This window comes from Microcaecilia unicolor, chromosome 6 (genome assembly GCF_901765095.1).
Source record: "Microcaecilia unicolor chromosome 6, aMicUni1.1, whole genome shotgun sequence".
Classification (NCBI taxonomy): domain Eukaryota; kingdom Metazoa; phylum Chordata; class Amphibia; order Gymnophiona; family Siphonopidae; genus Microcaecilia; species Microcaecilia unicolor.
Genome location: NC_044036.1, coordinates 67,762,010 through 67,781,994, shown reverse-complemented (window position 1 = coordinate 67,781,994; position 19,985 = coordinate 67,762,010). Strand labels below are relative to the sequence as shown.

The window sequence follows — 19,985 nt, the reverse complement described above, 5'->3', positions numbered from 1 at the left end:
AGATCAGTACTGGAGAATCTAACTTGCTAGGAGGAGGGGGTGAGGAGAAGACCCATAAGGCTGGAGGGCAAGGAACAGGACCAATAGGTCAATTCCTAAGGGATTGGGATTTGATATACCGCCATTCTGTGGTTACAATCAAAGCAGTTTACATATTAAATACAAGTAATTTGTACCTGAGGCAGTGGGAAGATTAAGTGACTTGACCAGAGTCACAATTTGCTGCAGTGGGAATTGAACCCGCTTCCCCTGGTTCTCAGGCCACTGCACTAACGGTTAGGCAACTCTTCCACTCCTGGATTAGGGCACAGTGTATGTCACGGGTACTGAAGGCAGCACTTGCCAGTACTTTGGGGATTGGAAAGAGAGAGGGTCACAGGCAGAAGCTGATTTATCAGAGCACAGATTGTGAGACAGCAGCATTGAACACAATAGGAAGTGTAGAGCTACAACAGATTAAAAAAAAAAAAAAAGCAAAGCATGCACACACAACTGTGGAGACAACAACAAAAAATATTTTATTTTGATAGATCCTCCCACCCTCACATTATGGAGAAATCAAATGCACAACTTGTTATCAGTGGAGAGGTTGACTCTGTTGTGGGCTGGGCAGAAAGCTGTAAATCAGTTTTCATGCACACAGGAGCCTTTTCTTCCTTTTATCAGACCAGTCCAGAGCCAATTGGTTATGTTCATCAACCAGCAGATGAGACAGCTAATCAAATTAGAGCACATGGTTGACGGACATCCTATGCAGGCATTCTGGACTGCTCTGCTTCTGGCCCAGTTGAGCTGGGTTCCTTTTATTCGCCAGATTCTCCTTGGACTTCCTTTGAAGGATTATCCAGAGGAGTCTGGGGTTTTCTTTTCTCTCTTTTAGGGCCTCAGAATTGAGTTAGCTGCCTCCCTCTTCCCCTTCCTTGCCTCCTTGGACTTAAAAAAAAATAAAATAAAAGGAAGCTAAAAGCAGCAGAACAGAGGGGCTTCTGACAGAGCAGTCATCCTTGGGGGCAGTAATGGCACATTTCCCTGTGGACATGGAGGGGCTCTGTACTTGCCCTGGGGAGGGGGTGGAGAGAGAGAATCCCTGGTGGGCTGGAAGGCCCCCCTCCCCCCGGGTCCAACTTGGGACATAGAAATCTGTAATTAGTACATGCCCTTATTTTGCAGTTTTAACTCCAGGGTTAGTACTGCAAGACTGCTGCTAGGGGGTGGAAGACACAATGTTGAAAACACATCTGTCAGGGCAGAGGGTGAATGGAGATCAGTTCTGTTCCCATCATCTCCCCCATTATCTGGACCTGTTTGAGTGAGTCTGCATCACAAAAATGTGGGGGAGGGCTGGGGCCAGGTTTGACTCTCAGATTACAAAATTAAGAGGTGGACTTCAGATTTCTATGTCCCAAGCTTTACAAGGGTGGGGGGTGGGGGGGGGGCCAGCCCACTAACCACAAGGGATTACCTCCCCCCAGCAAAGGTTCCATAGATCCTCCATGTCCACAGGAAAATGTACCATTATGTCTCTTTGTAGACACGCACTTTACTATTGTTTAAGCTTCATATGCATCTGCTCGTTCATATACAGATATGTATGGATGAATGGACAGAGATGGACAGGTGACCTCTCAACAACAGCTTCCCGGAGTGATGGGGTCAGGGGGCCTCCAAGATAGTTAACTGTATGTTTTTAAAAGAAATGCAATAAATTCTTAAGTGAGTTATTGACTAATGCTGGCTTAGTTGACCTAAGGGAAGGCCAGTGAGCATAAATAAAGATGTTTACTACATACCTCTTTTCTGTATTGACAAAGAAAGGCCATTTGATAAGGGAGATGTTACAGAAGGTCTGAAACTGACCAGTATTTGTGATAGATGTCTTCTTTTGGAAAAGTAAAGTATATTTTGTGTTTAAAGAAAGGTCATAAATTTAAAAGTAGTTGAGAAATGCTATTTAATAGGCTTTTCCATTGTAGTATGCCCTTATACTTTAGACTTTTAGCATATTTGCTTAGGTTAAGTTCAGCCTTCTAAAAAAAAGTATGCCTCCTGATGCTATGGAATTTGGTGTAGATGAATCAATTACTTTGTATTGATTTACGGGTATAAATGTAAGCATTTGGATTGTTATACTTCAGGGAGGCTTGGAAGGAGAGAGACTTCTCTCCCAGTCTTCCCTCCTTATTGCAATAAGATATATTATGCAGCTCTAATAAAAAGACCAGTTTTACTGATCCTGTGTGGGACAATGTATTTTATTTCTATAAATTTATATACTTTATACAGTGGGGGGCCCTTCCAGCCCACTAACCACCAGGGATTACCCCCCCCCCCCCCCCCGGCAAAGTGTCCATAGGTCATAAGTACATAAGTAATGCCACACTGGGAAAAGACCAAGGGTCCATCGAGCCCAGCGTCCTGTCCACGACAGCGGCCAATCCAGGCCAAGGGCACCTGGCAAGCTTCCCAAACGTACAAACATTCTATACATGTTATTCCTGGAACTGTGGATCTTTCCCAAATCCATTTAGTAGCGGTTTATGGACTTGTCCTTTAGGAAACCGTCTAACCCCTTTTTAAACTCTGCCAAACTAACCGCCTTCACCACGTTCTCCGGCAACGAATTCCAGAGTTTAATTATGCATTGGGTGAAGAAAAATTTTCTCCGATTTGTTTTAAATTTAGTACACTGTAGTTTCATCACATGCCCCCTAGTCCTAGTATTTTTGGAAAGCGTGAACAGACGCTTCACATCCACCTGTTCCACTCCACTCATTATTTTATATACCTCTATCATGTCTCCCCTCAGCCGTCTCTTCTCCAAGCTGAAAAGCCCTAGCCTCCTTAGTCTTTCTTCATAGGGAAGTCATCCCATCCCCGCTATCATTTTAGTCGCCCTTCGCTGCACCTTTTCCAATTCCACTATATCTTTCTTGAGATGTGGCGACCAGAATTGGACACCATACTCAAGGTGCGGTTGCACCATGGAGTGCTATAACGGCATTATAACATCCTCACACCTGTTTTCCATACCTTTCCTAATAATACCCAACATTCTATTAGCTTTCCGAGCCGCAGCAGCACACTGAGCAGAAGGTTTCAGTGCATTATCGATGACGACACCCAGATCCCTTTCTTGGTCCATAACTCCTATCGTGGAACCTTGCATGACGTAGCTATAATTTGGGTTCTTTTTTCCCACATGCATCACCTTGCACTTGCTCACATTAAACGTCATCTGCCATTTAGCCGCCCAGTCTCGTAAGGTCCTTCTGTAATTTTTCACAATCCTGTCGCGAGTTAACGACTTTGAATAACTTTGTGTCATCAGCAAATTTAATTACCTCGCTAGTTACTCCCATCTCTAAATCATTTTTAAATATATTAAAAAGCAGCGGTCCTAGCACAGACCCCTGAGGAACCCCACTAACTACCCTTCTCCATTGTGAATTCTGCCCATTTAACCCCACTCTCTGTTTCCTATACTTCAACCAGTTTTTAATCCACGTCCAAAATGTACCATTGTGTCACATTGTAGGCATGCACTTTACTGTTGTTTAAGCTTCATATGCATCTGCTCATGCATGCACACATAGATATGTATGGACGAATGGACAGAGCTGGACGCTCCCTGGAGTGAGGGGAGCAGGGGGCCTCCATGTATGCAAGGAAATGCACCATTGTGTCACACTAAGAGGGGCATAATCGAAAGGGACGTCCTCGCAAAACGTCCCCACCCCTGAATGGGGAAACCGTATTTTCAAAACAAATGGACGTCCATCTTTCGTTTCGATAATACAGTCAGGGACGCCTAAATCCAGAAATTTGGTTGTCCTTAGAGATGGTCGTCCCTAGACTTGGTTGTTTCTGATTTTCGGCGATAATAATGGAAACCAAGGACGTCCATCTCAGAAACGACCAAATGCAAGCCATTTGGTCATGGGAGGAGCCAGCATTTGTAGTGCACTGGTCCCCCTGACATGTCAGGACACCAACCGGGCACCCTATGGGGCACTGCAGTGGACTTCATAAATTGCTCTCAGATACATAGCTCCTTTACCTTGTGTGCTGAGCCCCCCCCCCCCCCCAAACCCACTACCCCCAACTGTACAACATTACCATAGCCCTTATGGGTGAAGGGGGGCACCTAGATGTGGGTACAGTGTGGAGGAAACAGCGAGCTCTCCAAAATCCAGACGTAACCGGTAGGGGGGGATGGGCAGGGTTCGCCTGCCTGAAGTGCATTGCACCCACGAAAACTTCTCCAGGTACCTGCATACTGCTGTGATGGAGCCGAATATGACATCTGAGGCTGGCAATCAATATTTTTAAAGATCTTTTTTTAAGGGTGGGAGGGGGTTAGTGATCACTGGGGGAGTAAGGGGAGGTCATCCCCGATTCTCTCTGGTGGTCATCTGGTCATTTCGGGCACCGTTTTGTGCCTTGGTCGTAAGAAAAACATGACCAGGTAAAGTTGTCCAAGTGTTCGTCAGGGGCATCCTTGTTTCTTTCGATTTATGGGTTGAGGACGTCCTAGTGTTAGGTACGCCCAAGTCCCACCTTCGCTACGCCTCTGACACGCCCCCTTGAACTTTGGCCGTCCCTGCGACAGAAAGCAGTTGGGGACGTCCAAAATCTGCTTTCGATTACACCGATTTGTACAACCCTGTGAGAAGGACGCCCATCTTCCGATTTATGTCAAAAGATGGGCATCCTCTTTCGAAAATGAGCCCATAAGTGCAATAATCTGTAAAGTGCAGCCTAGCTTAATGCATCTTTTGATGTGCTTTAGAAACTAACAGTCCACTCTTGTGGTCAAAACAGAATGAAATGGCCAAATATTAATTTGTCTAATACAAAGGTTATTGCCTTTTTTTAAATCTTTATTTCCATTCAGTTGGATAAGGAGAGAAGCAGCGTTCTCTAAGGAAACAGCCATTAAACTAATCACTGATTTGATCATGTTACCCCCATCCTCTGTGCTGCACACTGGCTCATCTCTTCTTGTATAACTTACAAGCTACTGTTACCGGTGTTTGATCCACTTTGCCGTTGAACCAGTCTATATGTCTCGCCTTCTTAATCCTTAGTCTTTCCTGTACACTTAGATCTTCTCAGCAGAATGAAATCATTCCATCTGTTCATGAAATTAGGCGTGCTGCCACTTGGCAATCCATATTCTCTGTGCAAGCCCCCGACCTTTGGAACAGGCTACCCAGTACCTTACGACTCTCACCCTCCTTGCAATATTTTAAAACTGACCTGAATTCTTTTCTATTTATAAATGCCTTTAATTAACATTACCCCCTCCGTTCTCCTTGGGAGCGATGGTACCCTGGAAGACATGATGCCCCCCCCCCCCCTCCTGTGTTGCCCTCTTTTCTTTTTATATTATATTTCATCCCTCTTCCCCATGCTCTGTTGTTTCCATTTTCCTATTTACTCTTTTTTTTTTCCACCCTTACGTTGTAAGCCGCTAGATGGGCAAGGTATAAACCTTTAATAAACTTGAAGCTTAATAAACTTCCACTAAATAATCCCTGGTGGTTCAGTGGACCCTGACCTCTCCCCCTTGCATCCGAAGTAACAATTTCCTGGTGATCTGGTGGGCCCTGAGCCTCTCCCAGACTCCTCCCCCCCAAGCAAAGATGTACCCTGGTGATCTGTTGACACCCCCTCCCCTCCCCATACGTTTTGAGGCAGGAGCAACACCTGCCTCTGGGCCTGCCCAGAGCAAAATGATGCACCCGGCCCCTGCCCAATGCATTCTGGGATGCACTGGACGGACAGTGCCGCAATTTTGTTCTGGGTGGGCCCAGAGGCAGGAGCGAGGAGGTGTTGCTCGTGCCTCCAACTTTTTAAGGTACGGGGTCACTAGACCACCAGGGTACGTCTTTGCTGGGAAGGTGGAGTCCAGGGGGTTGGGTCTACTGGACTACCAAGGGTGATTTTGCTTGGGGAGAGTGGGGTCCACTGGAACACCATAGGATTGTTGCCGGGGGAGGGGTCAGGGTGTACTGGACTACCAGGGAATTTTTAAAAGATTTGGGGGGGCACTGGGGAGGTTGGGAGGGGAGAGGTAGGGAGCACAAGCAGGCAGCCTTTGCAGCTGCCTGTTTGTGTTTCCCCCCTTTTTTCTTACAGCTCCAGAGTAGCTATAAAATTAGCTCATTAAAGCTAGGTGCTCTGGAGCTGTGCATAGCCCGGTATGCTCATTAGAATACTAATGAACTCATTGTAATAATGGGGTTTTCGGTGGCTGCTAACAGTACATGTTAGAGCCAAAGTAAACCCATTTCTGCATTACTTGCTAAATAACGTTTGCTGTAGACTGGCTGCAACCAGAAATATTGACAGCACAGTAAGTTTTGTGCATCAGACTCTTAAGTGAGTTTGTGGTGCAGCTTTTTTTCTTATTTATCAAATCAATGCAGACTCACAGTAAAACAAGGAAGCCTAGTCTTTTTAAATAAGAATATAAAACAAAATTTCTTCACTAGGGCTTCAAATAAATCTTATTTTCTTTTTAATGGGGCCCTTAGGGTTCAGACTTGAAACCATTTACTGTCAGACTGTGTGTAGTTCAGCAGTAAAAGAGCTAATGGCTGATTGGTTATTTGCTTCTTGCAAAATGATTAGCTTTCAAGAGAAAACCAAGATTCACATTGTAACTAAATGTTTTTTGGGGGTTTATGTACGAGTTTATCATGGTATTATATATTTATGTATTTCTTTATAAGATGTTTTATACCATCAGTCACCAAAGGCTATCAAATTTTAGGATTCCAAAACTTTATTGCTATTTATTTCTGGCCCTTTTGACTGTATTCAGTACTATTTCTGGTACAACTTTTGTTTAGAAAAAAGGGACAACTGGTAATATGCATGGAATTGGCACAACGTAGACCGTCTTGTCTTCACCCTCTGTGATATTTTATAGGCCATTTCTTTGCAGTTTGCAGTCAGTGCCATTGTTGCAGTACCATCAGTGATGTTGTCTCTTTGGCCCTCATGATCAAAAGCAAACTGGCGCTAGAGGCTGTTAACGCCATACTAGCGCCAGAGTTTGCAGCCGACCCATGATCAGAGCCCTCGAGCGCCTGAAACAGCGCACTCGAGGGCTCTCAGCGCAAGTAGCATGTAAATGCATGCTAAACAGGGCTTCTAGCGCAATTAGCTTGCAAATGCATGCTAATTGGTGCTTAACGCATTCATCCCCAATGATCAGCGACCAGCGCGCCAAAGATTGGGTCGCTGGCCGCAGCAAAATCAACGCCAGCTCCGAGCTGGCGTTAGATTTTGCGGATCATTGGGGAGGAATGGTGAGCCCTGTCCAGCATGCAGTTGCATGCTGGCAGGCCCCCCTTCCCCCCCAAGGCAAACTCGAACGGGGGGCTGGAGGTCCGGTGGGTCTCCAGCCCCCGAAACCCCCAGAAATCGTCGATCCATCAAGGGGGGGGGCTGGAGGTCCGGTGGGTCTCCAGCTCCCGAAACCCCCAGAAATCGTTCTTCCATCGACGGGGGGGGGGGGGTGGGGGGTGGGGGCTGGAGGTCCACGTCTTTAAATTCCCTGGTGGTCCGTGGTGTCGTGACACCCCCCTGGCCCCGTCCCGGCCCCCCTACCTTTCTGTTGGAGGAGGGACGCAGCCTGCCTGACTCCCTCCTCTTCCAGTTAGTCGACGCCCAAAATGGCGGCGCCCAGCACCGCCCACTGCATCCTGGGATGCACTGGGCGGGGCTACAGACCATGTAAGGGCCAGGGGGGTGTCACGACACCACGGATCACCAGGGAATTTAAAGACAACGCTGGGGGGAGGATTTGGGGTGGGCTGGAGGTCCACCGGACCTCCAGCCCCCCCCCCCCCGGTCGATGGAGCAACGATTACTGGGGGTTTCGGGGGCTGGAGACCCACCGATCCTCCACCCACCCTCCCCCACCCTCTTCGCTTGAGGGTTTGGCTGGCGGCGGCCACGACGTTTTCTGGGGATTTGGGGGGGGGGGGCCTCGTTGTTCGGGCCAGGCTGTTTGACAGGTTTGGGCTTTTGACAGCCCAGACCTATCAAACAAGTGCGGGAGGATTGTACTGAGCACATGCTCGGGCGCAATTCTCCCGCACTTCAACATGATAAAGATAATAGCGCTGCTTAGATTTGCATGCATTATCTTTGATCATCGATGCAGAAATGCCCTGCGCTGTCCCGGCGCTATTTTTAGGGCGCTGTTTGGAACAGCGCAGGGCTTTTGGTCATCTGCGCCTGAGTGACTACTAACTACTGAAAAGGCTTAGACATGCTAACTGGTAGTCAATGAACAGCACTGGGACCGTGGATTTAAGCTGGGGAGCATTTTAGTATAGCAGTTCTAAGTGAATGTGTTTTGGATACTGACCTTATATCTATTGAGTAGCTGGAGACCAGCCTCTGCTGCCAGTTTCCTTTACGACTGTCTCATTCACTTAGGTGCTGCAGTTGTGCAAAGGATGAGAATGTAGGATAATAAAAAATGAAGTCTCTCTGGAGCATGCATGGTGTGGATCTCATAACACCCATAGACTGGAGACAGAAGAGACACTTTTGGGGCATTCTTAATGAATTCTATCATGGACTTTGGTTGCTACACTTAGAATTGTGCTGTTGCAACTAGCCTGTTTTAATTTGATAACTGCCATTTAATGCTGATTTCCTGTACTATAAAATGAATCTTAAATCTTAAATTTGACTTGCAGATGACGTCCTTGAAATTCAAAAACACTAAAAGAATTGAAGGCCTTGACAGTAATGTGTGGTAAGTGCCAGTAGGGATTTGGATTCAACTTACTTTACTTGTAGTTCAAGGTGAGTTACATTTAGAAGCAGTGGGTGTCTTCCTACGCCTGGTAAGTGCGTACCAGAGGCAAGGAGAGCTAAGTGACTTGCCCAAGATCACAAGGAGCAGTAGTGGGATTTGAACCTCAGCTTTCCTGGTTCTCAGCCCAGTGCTCTAAGCATTAGGTTGTTACTACATCTCAAAGAAGACACAATCTTGTGTAACCAGCCTCCCTGTCAGGGACCTGACCCCCAACCTCCTGTGTGTCAGGAAGAGATATTTGCCACTATACTAGGGAGTAGGAGCTAATGGGAAGGGAGACAATAGAGCCTGATTTGTTGTCCCTTCCTCCAAATTCTTTATCTGTTGGGGGGGGGGGGGGGGGAGAATAAATCAAGCCTCCAGTGCTCAGGTAGTGAGCTCTTCGAAATTAATAGGTTTTTTGTTACTAGAAAAAGGGATTTTGATGTAGAATTCCTGTTTTCTACTTGTGAGTTGCTATTCTACTAATTGTTAAATAGGAGTGTTTATTATGTCTGCAGTTTTCTAACATCTGAAATATAATAAAGGTTCTTCAAAGATAATTCAGTACAACTGACTTGCATGGCAACTTAAAAGAATGGATTTTATGATGCCAAGAACAACACTTCTATCTTGGAGTTTGCTTTTAGGAGGTTGGAGAGGGAGAATATAAGGGAATAGGTGGATATGGGGGGGTATAAAAGGGGTAAGGGAGGCGAGAGCAGTGGCATACCTAGCGTACTTACCACCCGAGGCCGATCAGTTTTTACCCCCCCCCCCCCCCCCCAAATATGAAATCCAAAATCTAGTATTCGGCCTATTGTAAATTAATACAAAATACAACAAATGTTACTCATGACCTACAGAGCAATTCTTCCATACCATAAGTCACACAACAAGGATGTACCTAGGAAAAGGCAACATCTTAAACATTGCAGTGAGCAGTAGAACATCAATACACTTATTGTAGAACTAAACCAGCCAGAATAGAACAGATCACCAACCCTGCATAGTCACTGCCAACACAAAACCATTTATTTTTTGCAGACACATTCTAACTCAGTATAGAATTAGTAAGCACAAACTTTGGGGTACAAATGCAATAAATAAAATAAACTGAAGCCCCTAGAAACCAGACTGCATATAGTGCAACACCACAGAAGCAGAAACAGTGATAGTGATGATGTATTCATGTCCCCTAGTACTGTGCAAAATATAAATATAACAGATGTAAATGTGAAAAAACTAACTTACAAATCACCACTTTACAAATTAACAAATAGAAGTAAAACAAATATGGAAAATAAGATAATACCATTTTATTGGACTAATACATTTAAGGGTCTGTTTACTAAGCCACTCTAGTGGCTGGTGGTGTGGTAGTGCACTAGCATGGCTTAGTAAACCCATTTCTTAGCTTTCAGAGACCAAAACCTCTTTCCTTAGGTTGGTACAGTATACCGCTGTTACTGTATCTAGTCTTGACATGAGGAGGGGGGGGGGGGGGGTTGGATTCCAACTGAAAGTTAGTCAAAATGTATTAAAATTAGTCCAATCCATTTTCTATTTATAAACGTTTATTAACAGAACAACACTACTACTTTATCCTAGCGCAAAAAAGAAAAATACATTTTTATCTACCAGTTTGTTGTTTCTGATTTCTGATTTCCTCTTCTGACTTCACTCTCTTTTCCGTCTAGTGTCTGCCCCCTCTCTTTGCCCCTTCCATCCAGCGTTTGCCCCCTCTGCACCTTTCCATCCAGTCTGCCCAGACAGTGCCCCCTGTCTTCCCTTTCTCTCCCTTCAGTGTCTGTCCCCTCTCTCTGCCTCATTTCATCCAGCATCTGCCCCCGTCTTCAGCCTCTGTCTGCGCCTTTCCATCGAGCATCATGATCTGCCCTTTCTCTGCCATCAGCATCCCCTCTCTGTGTCTGCCTCTTTCTCCCTTCCACTCTTGCCTATTCTCTCTCATCCAGTGCTCTGGGCCCCCCTCTCTGCTTTTCACATTTCATAATGCCCCCCTCTCTGCTTTTCACATTTCATAATCCCCCCCCCCTTCCTCCAGTGCTGCTGCTGCTACTCCCCTTCTCCAAACCAGCTGCAGCAACAATAAAAAAAGTTTTAAAAAATAGCGCCAAGGCAGGATAAAATAAAAATATTAAAATTGCGTGACCTAATTACCTGTGGCTCTGCTCCTGTTTGAAAGTGACCTCGAAGAGGCAGAGTTAGCAGCTACGGATAGGACAGAGACCCCAGGCCCTCCGCGATCATCCATCCAACAATAATAATGTAACAATTTACAGTTACTTTGCTGCTGCCGCCACCTGTCCACCACCGCAAGTACTGCTACTTCTCCTGTGGCTCTGGCAGATTAGCATGGGCGGTGGCCCAGTGGGGGTGGAGTGGGCATGCAGGAAGGTGACAGAGGAGATGCAGTGCAGCGGCCAGACAGGTGGGGGGTGGAGGTTGCAGAGAAGGCACGGGCTGCAGGAAGGACGGAGAGACTCTGGGCCAGATGCACTAAACTTAACGAGCCATTAACGAGCAAGTAGTAAACCCTGGCATGCACTAAAGACTTTTTTCCGACGACGGTAGCAGCTAACGAAAACAGAATGCAGATGAGCAAATTGTGTAGAAACCCTATTGTAATGAGATGCACTAACCTTTTCCGATTGCCTTAACGCTGGAAAATCTAACGAGATCTGTACCTATCATTGGGGCTGCGCGGGATTGAAAAACTGCAACAAAAGTAACAAAAAAAATAGCACTCTGCTTTTTAAAAAAACGTCCATTTTGGCCGTCATTCCCCCCTTGCAATAATAAAAACGTCTTTTTTGGCTGTCTGAGCCAATCACAGCGCATTTAGCAAAAGATCCTTGGCAGGTCCCAGCAGTGCTGCAGTAGAGAGGATGGCTTGGAGAAACCTTAAATAGTGGTAATTGAGGTTGAATGGAAAAACCAGCTCTCTTGGTTTCCAGCGCTGCTTCTTATACTGTTCTGGTAGAGGCATTGTCCTTGAAGATAAGCAAGCTCCTTCCTACGTTTTGAATATTCAGTCCTCAGAAACCACATTTCACATCCCAGAAGATACAGTTCTTGGAATGCAGGAAAGTCCCTGAACATAGGCTCCAGAGCTGGTATTTGTACAAAAAGTGCAGGGCGCAGTTTGTGCAAATGACATCAGCTAAGTAGTCCAGTTCTAGTTGAAGAGCAAATTCAGACTACATTTCATCCTGCTTTGGGCTAGGAGGTTGTCAATCCAAGCTCTATATTGTAACTATATAGACAAGGGGCCTGGACCCCTTACAGGTCTACAAATATTTCTACCTGACATCCTTTCCGTTGAATTTGTCCCATCACCCATCCTTTCCTCTGTACTTGCTCCTTGGTGGTATAATCATGAAACAGCACCACTGTATCTTTTGGTTGATTGTTCCTGGTTTTTGCCAGATGTCCTATGCATTCTCTCCTCTTGCTGCCCACATGGCCTGCCTCCTAGTTCTCCATCTCCCAGAACTATTTGGGCTATTTGAATCACCAGCGGTTTACTCAAATTCTGGCGTCTCCAGTACATCTCTGTACAGCAAGTTTTGTCTCTGTGTCCAGTTTGTTTGCCTCAAGTTTTTTGGCGATATCCTAATTACTTTGCTTCAGACTTTCTATTCACTTGTCCATCTCCCCAGCAACTCCACATGCTCCATTAAATTGACTTTCCACTTCCACCTGGTGGCCCCTGTTAGCAGTTATATCCAGTTTTGCAGTCATGTCTACTCATCACATCCTGCCTCAGTTTCTTTAACCAGGCCCGCATTTCATGCTGCAAGTGTGATTCATCCTCACTGTTGCTGGAAGAGGGCGCTTAACTAGCCTTGATTTTTGTAGTGTCTTTCTCCATGTTCGCTGCTGCCATCTTACCTCACTCCTACACTTTAGCGCTCGCTCCTTGTAAACAAAACTCACGCAAGTCAACCTCTTTAAAATGGTCTTGGTGAAGGTGGGATCCATATATGTTCTCCATTCACCGGGGTGGGCACCAGGTGTCATGCTTCTTTGGCACTTGTGACTGGCCACTTATTGTTCATGACCCTTTAGAGCCTCCAAGTTAGGCGGTCATCCTGGTCTCTGATGCTACTTCTTCAACTTGGGCTTTTATGTCACATTCTATCTCTCTGCTGGTAGGCCTGACGAGCAGCATTCTTGTCTTGCATGCTTTGTGATATTTTTAGCCCAACTCCAAAAAGTGTTTTTCATCAACAACCACTTTATATATAAATTTATTATTGGATCTGTCAGATACGCATGCTTCCATCCATCAGGTTGATTCACATGAGCCTAGCATACAAAAGGATTAGCATGTAATCGTCATCAATCCATAGCATAGTTTTCATTTTCTTAATTTTTTGACTATGTAATATATAGCGAATACTTAGCTCAATTTCTTCTTCTTATTCTTCCATCAGAAGATATATGTAAAATCATAACAGGAGACATAAAAAATGCCCCAGAACGATTCATTACAGAACTCACCACCCACTTAAATTTCCTACTTCAACAAGGCTCCTTCCCCTCCGAACACGGCAATATTCTATTGACACCAATACCGAAAAACCCCAAGAAACCAGCGAATGACATCACTAACTACCGACCTGTGGCCTCCATCCCTCTCCTAATAAAGCTGATGGAAAATAGAGTGACCTCCCAACTCACTGAGTTCACTCAAAAGTTCTCCATATTACACGAATCACAATCAGGTTTTCGACCTGCACACAGCACAAAAACAGTACTGCTCACCCTGATATCCAGATTCAAACAAGAAATCTCAATTGGCAACAAAATACTTCTTCTGCAGTTCGACCTATCCAGTGCGTTTGTCATGGTAGACCATACTATTCTCACTAAGCTACTGGACAAACTAGGGATTGGCGGGAACATCATTAAGTGGATAAAAAGCTTTATCACCACCAGATCATATCAGGTCAAATCAACCTCATCAATATCGCCTGCATGGTCATCAAAATGCAGAGTCCCCCAAGGATCACCTTGATCCCCAATCCTCTTTAACCTTATGATGATTCCTCTGGCCAAATCTCTATCTAAATCCGGCCTTAACCCCTTTATCTACGCCGATGACGTCACAATATTCATCCCTTTCCAATCTGACCTTACTGAAATCTCGGAGAAAATAATCACTGCCATGAACATCCTAGCGTCCTGGGCCAATGCTTTCAAGATGAAATTGAACAAAGAAAAAACCCAATGCCTAATCTTTTCATTACAACACGCTACTCTGCTCCTAACCACCCTGAGCACCCCCGACGTCACAATCCCAATATCAGAAAATCTAAAAATTCTAGGGGTAACACTAGACAACCACCTAACTTTGGAAACTCTTGCAAAAGCCACGACGAAGAAAATGTTCAACATGATGTGGGTAATGAAAAGAGTAAAACCATTCCTCCCACAGAAAACTTTCCGCAACCTAGTACAATCCACAGTACTCACCCATGCCGACTACTGCAATAGTATCTTCATCGGCTGCAAAGCCCAAATCATGAAAAAACTCCAAACCGCCCAAAACACAGCAGCCAGACTCATTTTTGGCAAACCACGATTTGAAAGTGCAACACCACTTCGTGAAAAACTTCACTGGCTCCCTATCAAGGAACGCATAAATTTCAAAGCCCACACAATGATCCTCCATGGCGAATCTCCAAGCTACATGACCAGCTTGATCAATCTCCCAGCCAGAAATGGGTCCAAATCTTCCCGAACATATCTCCATCTTCCCAACTGCAAAGGCCTCAAATACAAAACCTACTATGCATCCAACTTCTCCGTTATAGGTAGCCAACTCTGGAACGCAATACCACAACACATCCGAACAACCAATGAACATCTACCCTTCCGAAAGCTGCTGAAGACTTACCTCTTCAAACAAGCATACCCAAACAACCCAACTTAAACCTCGAACATAACTCCACACCACCAACACTACCCATATTCCAATCCTCTCCCCCATATCTCCCCCCTTTGTTCTACTTGCTTAACTTAAACATCTCTTGATGCTTTGTATCATACGTTGTGTATCTATGTAACACTCTGTACCATATCTTGTACCACACTTTGTGTTATCTCTATGTATCTTGCACCATAACTTGTAAGCTGCACTGAGCCTGCTATCAAGCGGGAAAGAGCGGGGTATAAATGCTATAAATAAATAAATAAAATATCAACACCAACATTAATTCACGTTTTGCTAATAGCTGTTTCAAGGTCAGTTTCCATTCATGTTCTCAGTTATTGCAGTTTAGAAGTTGCAATAACTGAGAACCTGCACGGAGACTAACCTTGAAATGGCTATTAGTGAAAAGTGAATTCATGTCAGTGCCTTTTGAAGAAAAGACTAGACGAATTTCATATTTAATATAAAAAGTTTATTTACAATTATACTGCATACCTTTTAATGAGGTATGCAGGAAGCATATCTAGACAAAGCAGAATGCTTAATACATATTCCTTTCATCCTGCTTAAATACTGTTTTTCCCTGCTCTTTCTTCTAACATCACGTGCAGTCTATATCATACCATAAATCCTTTAACTTAAAGCAAAACATATGCCGCATCTGCTTCCCATTATTGCTCACTTTTCTTTTCTCTTACAGACACTCAGGCGCCTTGCCCTTGCCCGTTCTGCAGCACTCTCTCTCAAGACATGGTGGGGAGGTTGCATTAATCAATCACTGTCAGCACTTCCTGCTGCTGTGAACTTTTTTCAACTCTTTATATTTCTTACAATCCTCCCTTGAGATCTGATGACTTGTCAGTCAGGTCTCACACTTTCTTATGTGCGTGCACTTTTGGGTCTGGTACTGGCTTCCTTTTGTCTGCGAGATTAGAAAATAGGACATTCATATACACACCTCCTCTAATCCACCCCCTCATTATTTATGGTATGCTATGCCTGCAAGCTCTGTCTTTCCATCATCTTTATCATACGTCTTTCAATATTTCTGCTGACATATTAAAGTTCTATTCATTCTTGATTTCAGTTACCATTGTCATTAAAAGCATCCTGGCACATCTTTGCAAACATGCTAATACACATGTTACACAGCATTAAACAGATTCAATTGTACTAGGGTACAAAATTTATATCTCTTGAGGTATATAATTTATAGGACAGTGAGCTTCATCAAAGGGGAATACACTGTCATTCATTCTTACTTTTCATTAGCTGATGTGGCATTAAAAATTACACAAATTAAAAGCATATTCCAAGGTATTAACATTCATTGAATCAGTTGTTACATACTATTGAGTTAAAGTCTTATTGCAGCTTGTTTTATTGCCACACTTTTCTTTGGTGGCTGTGACATTTACAATCACTGTACTTTTTCCTATAGACCAATTACCTGTTACAACATTGTGCGTGTAATTGCACTTTATCAGGGGAATGTTTTCAGTTGTCATACTATTAATTAGACACCAAAATGATGTCTGTGGGTACTTGTCCGTAAGCAAGGCTTGCTTATGAATAGTCTCATTTGTCCAATGAAAGTTTCCACCATCCCTTACACAGGTATTATTGGGATAACAGACATGATTTTATCATTGTAGTCCCATATATCATAGCTGGCAAGGACAAGGATGATGTCAGTCAGTGGGCACATATGATACAATCAGTCAAATTCAACATCTTGGCCGCTGTAACAAGTCTATATGTGTTCATTGTCCATTAACAAACAACAACAAAACAACAACATCCCAATACCATCATGTTTAGGGACATGATGTTTGTTTATTCTTTGTCCATTTCAATATTATTAGTTCGTCGAATATCTGATAAATGTATCCAAGAAGTATGACCTTCCAGACGGGCAGCGGTCTGAGTAAGGGCCGTGATAGCAAAAGGTCCTACATACACAGGATCCTTCCATGTTTTATGTGTAAAGTTCTTTCTCAGTACTAGATCACCTACTTTAAAAGCACAAACATCATTAGTAATCCCTGCCTGTGATGCTACATTTGTTCGGATCATATCACTTGTCAGGTTCAACATCGGTTGTAGCTTTTGCCAGTACTGAGTTGTATTATCAGTACTTGCTGCCTGCATCGGGAAGAAATGACGTCCTGTCTGAATTTGGAATGGGGACAATTTAGTACGCCCATTAGGTTGGGCCCTTATTGTCATTAATGCTAATGGCAATACATCAAGCCATGTATATAATTTTCCCACCATTTCTTTATTGAGAGATTTTAGTAAAACTCTCAATTTTGTTTTTAAAATGCCATTGTAGCGCTCCACCAAACCATTGGAGGTGGGGCGATACACTGATACTTTCCTGTGTGTTAAACCCATAATCGTTTCCATTTCTTTCAAAACACTGTTATTAAAATGTGTCCCGTTATCAGAAATTATTCTAGACGGACACCCATGGCTTGGCATAATGTGAGTTACCAGGCATTGTACCACCTCATGTGCTGTCTCCCTTTTACATGGAAATGCTTCTATCCACCTTGAGAAAGCATCCACCCAAACTAACAAATATCTTTTTCCCTGCACTGGAACAATCATATCAGTGAAATCAATATACCATTCTTTTGCTGGGCCTTCTGGTATTGGAAGTGTCCCAGGTGATATTTTAGGACCTCTTTTAGGTATGTTAATATTTCATACCATGCAATTCTGCACAACCTGTTGAATCAGGTTATCAATTTTTAAAGTCCAAAATCTTTGCTCAATGCATGGTTGCATGCCACCTAGTCAATACCTTAATCACCTGACTCATTGGCATACAAGGTAATCCTTCTTCTGCATTAAACCATTCACTTCCCAATTTCATACATCCTCTCTTCAACCATTTTTCACTTTCCTGTCCCTCTGGCTGCCACATTTCAATCTTATCTACATTCGTAAGTGGCCCTTCCTGTGTCTGTCTAGTATTATACAAAATCTTTTCACTTTGCTTAACCACCTCCGTTGCTGCTGCATCAGCCATTGCATTACCTAGTGCCTCAAAGGTTGGCCTTTCAGTGTGGGCCGGGGTCCACACAACTGCAGTTTTTCTACCTTCACGTTCCCTTCTGGCCAAAATTTCAAACAGCAATTTCCAATATGTGTAATGTTGTAGATTTTTACCTGCACTGGTTATCATCCCCCTACGCTGCCATTTTAATATATGATACTGTAGTGAACTTGCAACGTAACCACTATCAGTATATATAGTGACATTTTGAGTCATATCAGTGTGTTGTAAGGCCGTAATAACGGCTAAAAGTTCAGCATGCTGTGCAGTCTGGTCAGGAGGGGTTTTATATTGTACTTGCATTATCTTTCTTAGATTCTCATCTACCTGCACGCAGGCAAAGCCTGCAACAGTCCTTTCACAAGCTCCATCTGTAAACCATATTAACCCATCAGATAAGGGTTCAAAAGTAAGACAGTGAAATGTAGGGATTTCTATAGTATCGATCTCACCCTCTTGATCGACAGGAAAAAGCAGATCTATCTTATTTCTCTGTTCTTTAGTTAATGGTATTATTCTTATATCTTGTCCTAAAAGTACTGCTTGATATTTTCCAAATCTAGTGGCTGTCAATGCCGTCTGGCTAGGGCTCAACAGCGTTTTAATCGTGTGGTTGGTATGTATTACAATAGGAACAAAAGGCATTTGTGCTCTCCATTTGTCTACTGCTGCCACAATAGCTGTCAATAACTTTGGTATTTCTTTCATTCCCTTTTCCACATGATTAAAAGAGCCTGATAAAAAAGCTACTGGTGTATTTACTTCATTATTTTGATTAATCATAGCTGCCCAACTATTTCCCATGTCTTTTACCCACAAATGCACAGGTGATTGGATATCTATTACTGCTAAAGGTCCTGGGGATAACAGATCCCTCACAATCTTAGCCAGCACTATCTTATCCTGCTCTTCCAACACAATTAGTGTATTCTTTGGTGTAGCTGCGGGCAGTTTCAAATGTTTATAAAGTCTCATTACTTTTTGTGTATAATTTGGTATCCATTGTCTGCAGTAATTTAACATTCCCAAAACAGCACGTAACTGGGTAACTGTTTGCGGTACCGGAGTCTCATTTAAAATAGATATAACTTCAGGTATAATGACCTTATGTTCTGCTGAAACATTTTGTCCTAAAAAGGTGACAGTAGACTGAGCTATAACACATTTCTCCTTATTACATTTATATCCTAACTCTCCTAATAACAAAAATAATTTTCTAGTCCATTCTAGGCATTCTGCTTCAGTCTCAGCAGACAATAGAATATCATCTACATAGACAAACAATGACACCGTGTTAGGCAATTGACTCCTGAAATCTTTTAAATCCATCATTAGTTGTTTTGAGAATACCGATGGACTATCAGTAAAGCCTTGCGGCATCCTAGTCCACCGATATGCCTCATTCTGTACTATAAATGACGTCAAATCCCTAGACTCTGGATGAAGAGGTATTGAAAAGAATGCATTAGACAAGTCAATAACAGTATTGTACGCATATATATTCTGGGTATGCAACAGTGTAGCAGGATTCGCACAAATCGGAAATTGATTTCTTGTAATCTCATTTAGCTCTCTTAAATCATGTACTATCCTTACATTGTTTTCCCCTTTCGGAACCGGAAACAATGGGGTATTGTACGGGGATACTGAAGGTTCAATAATACCACATTTCAATAATTTACCAATGTGTTCCAGAGTTTTGGATACTAATTTAGGTCGTATGGGGTAAGGGTCTTGCTTCGGCCCCTGTGCCCCTTTTATTAATTCTATCTTGTGGGGTTTTGCATTTACGGCTAGTCCATATGGTGACTCACTTGTACTCCAAATATGTTGTGGTAATTCTTCCATAACCCTTACTTTATTTTCATTATTCAACTGCTGGACCATGGTGAGCAAACTTGGTATTTCTTTATTTCCAAAATCTAAACACAGTCCTAATTGAGACAACAAGTCTCTACCACACAAATTTACTGGGCAATCAGGTGCCACTAAGAAGGGTACCACAACCTCCCTTGAACCGTGCGGTTGGCATTCCAAGCACACCAGAGTCGGTTCTGTTAGCCTTTTTCTTTGTTCTATCCCCGTAAATCCCACTGTTGTTCTATATTGATTTGAAAGCTTAACTCCCTGCGGTT

General features: G+C 43.6%; 1 protein-coding gene across 15 annotated transcripts in view; it reads left to right on the top strand.

The window, feature by feature from the left end:
• The window catches only part of KYAT3 (kynurenine aminotransferase 3), a 133,550-nt gene that overhangs the window by 45,617 nt on the left and 67,948 nt on the right, over positions 1-19,985 (top strand). For 14 of the 15 annotated variants that reach the window (XM_030206117.1, XM_030206116.1, XM_030206123.1 and 11 more), the window contains one exon: positions 8,724-8,782. In XM_030206117.1, the coding sequence (XP_030061977.1) occupies positions 8,724-8,782 (59 nt within the window). Of the gene's footprint in view, positions 1-6,952; positions 6,959-8,723; positions 8,783-19,985 lie in introns of all 15 variants that reach the window. The other variant, XM_030206126.1, reaches the window with a different exon arrangement.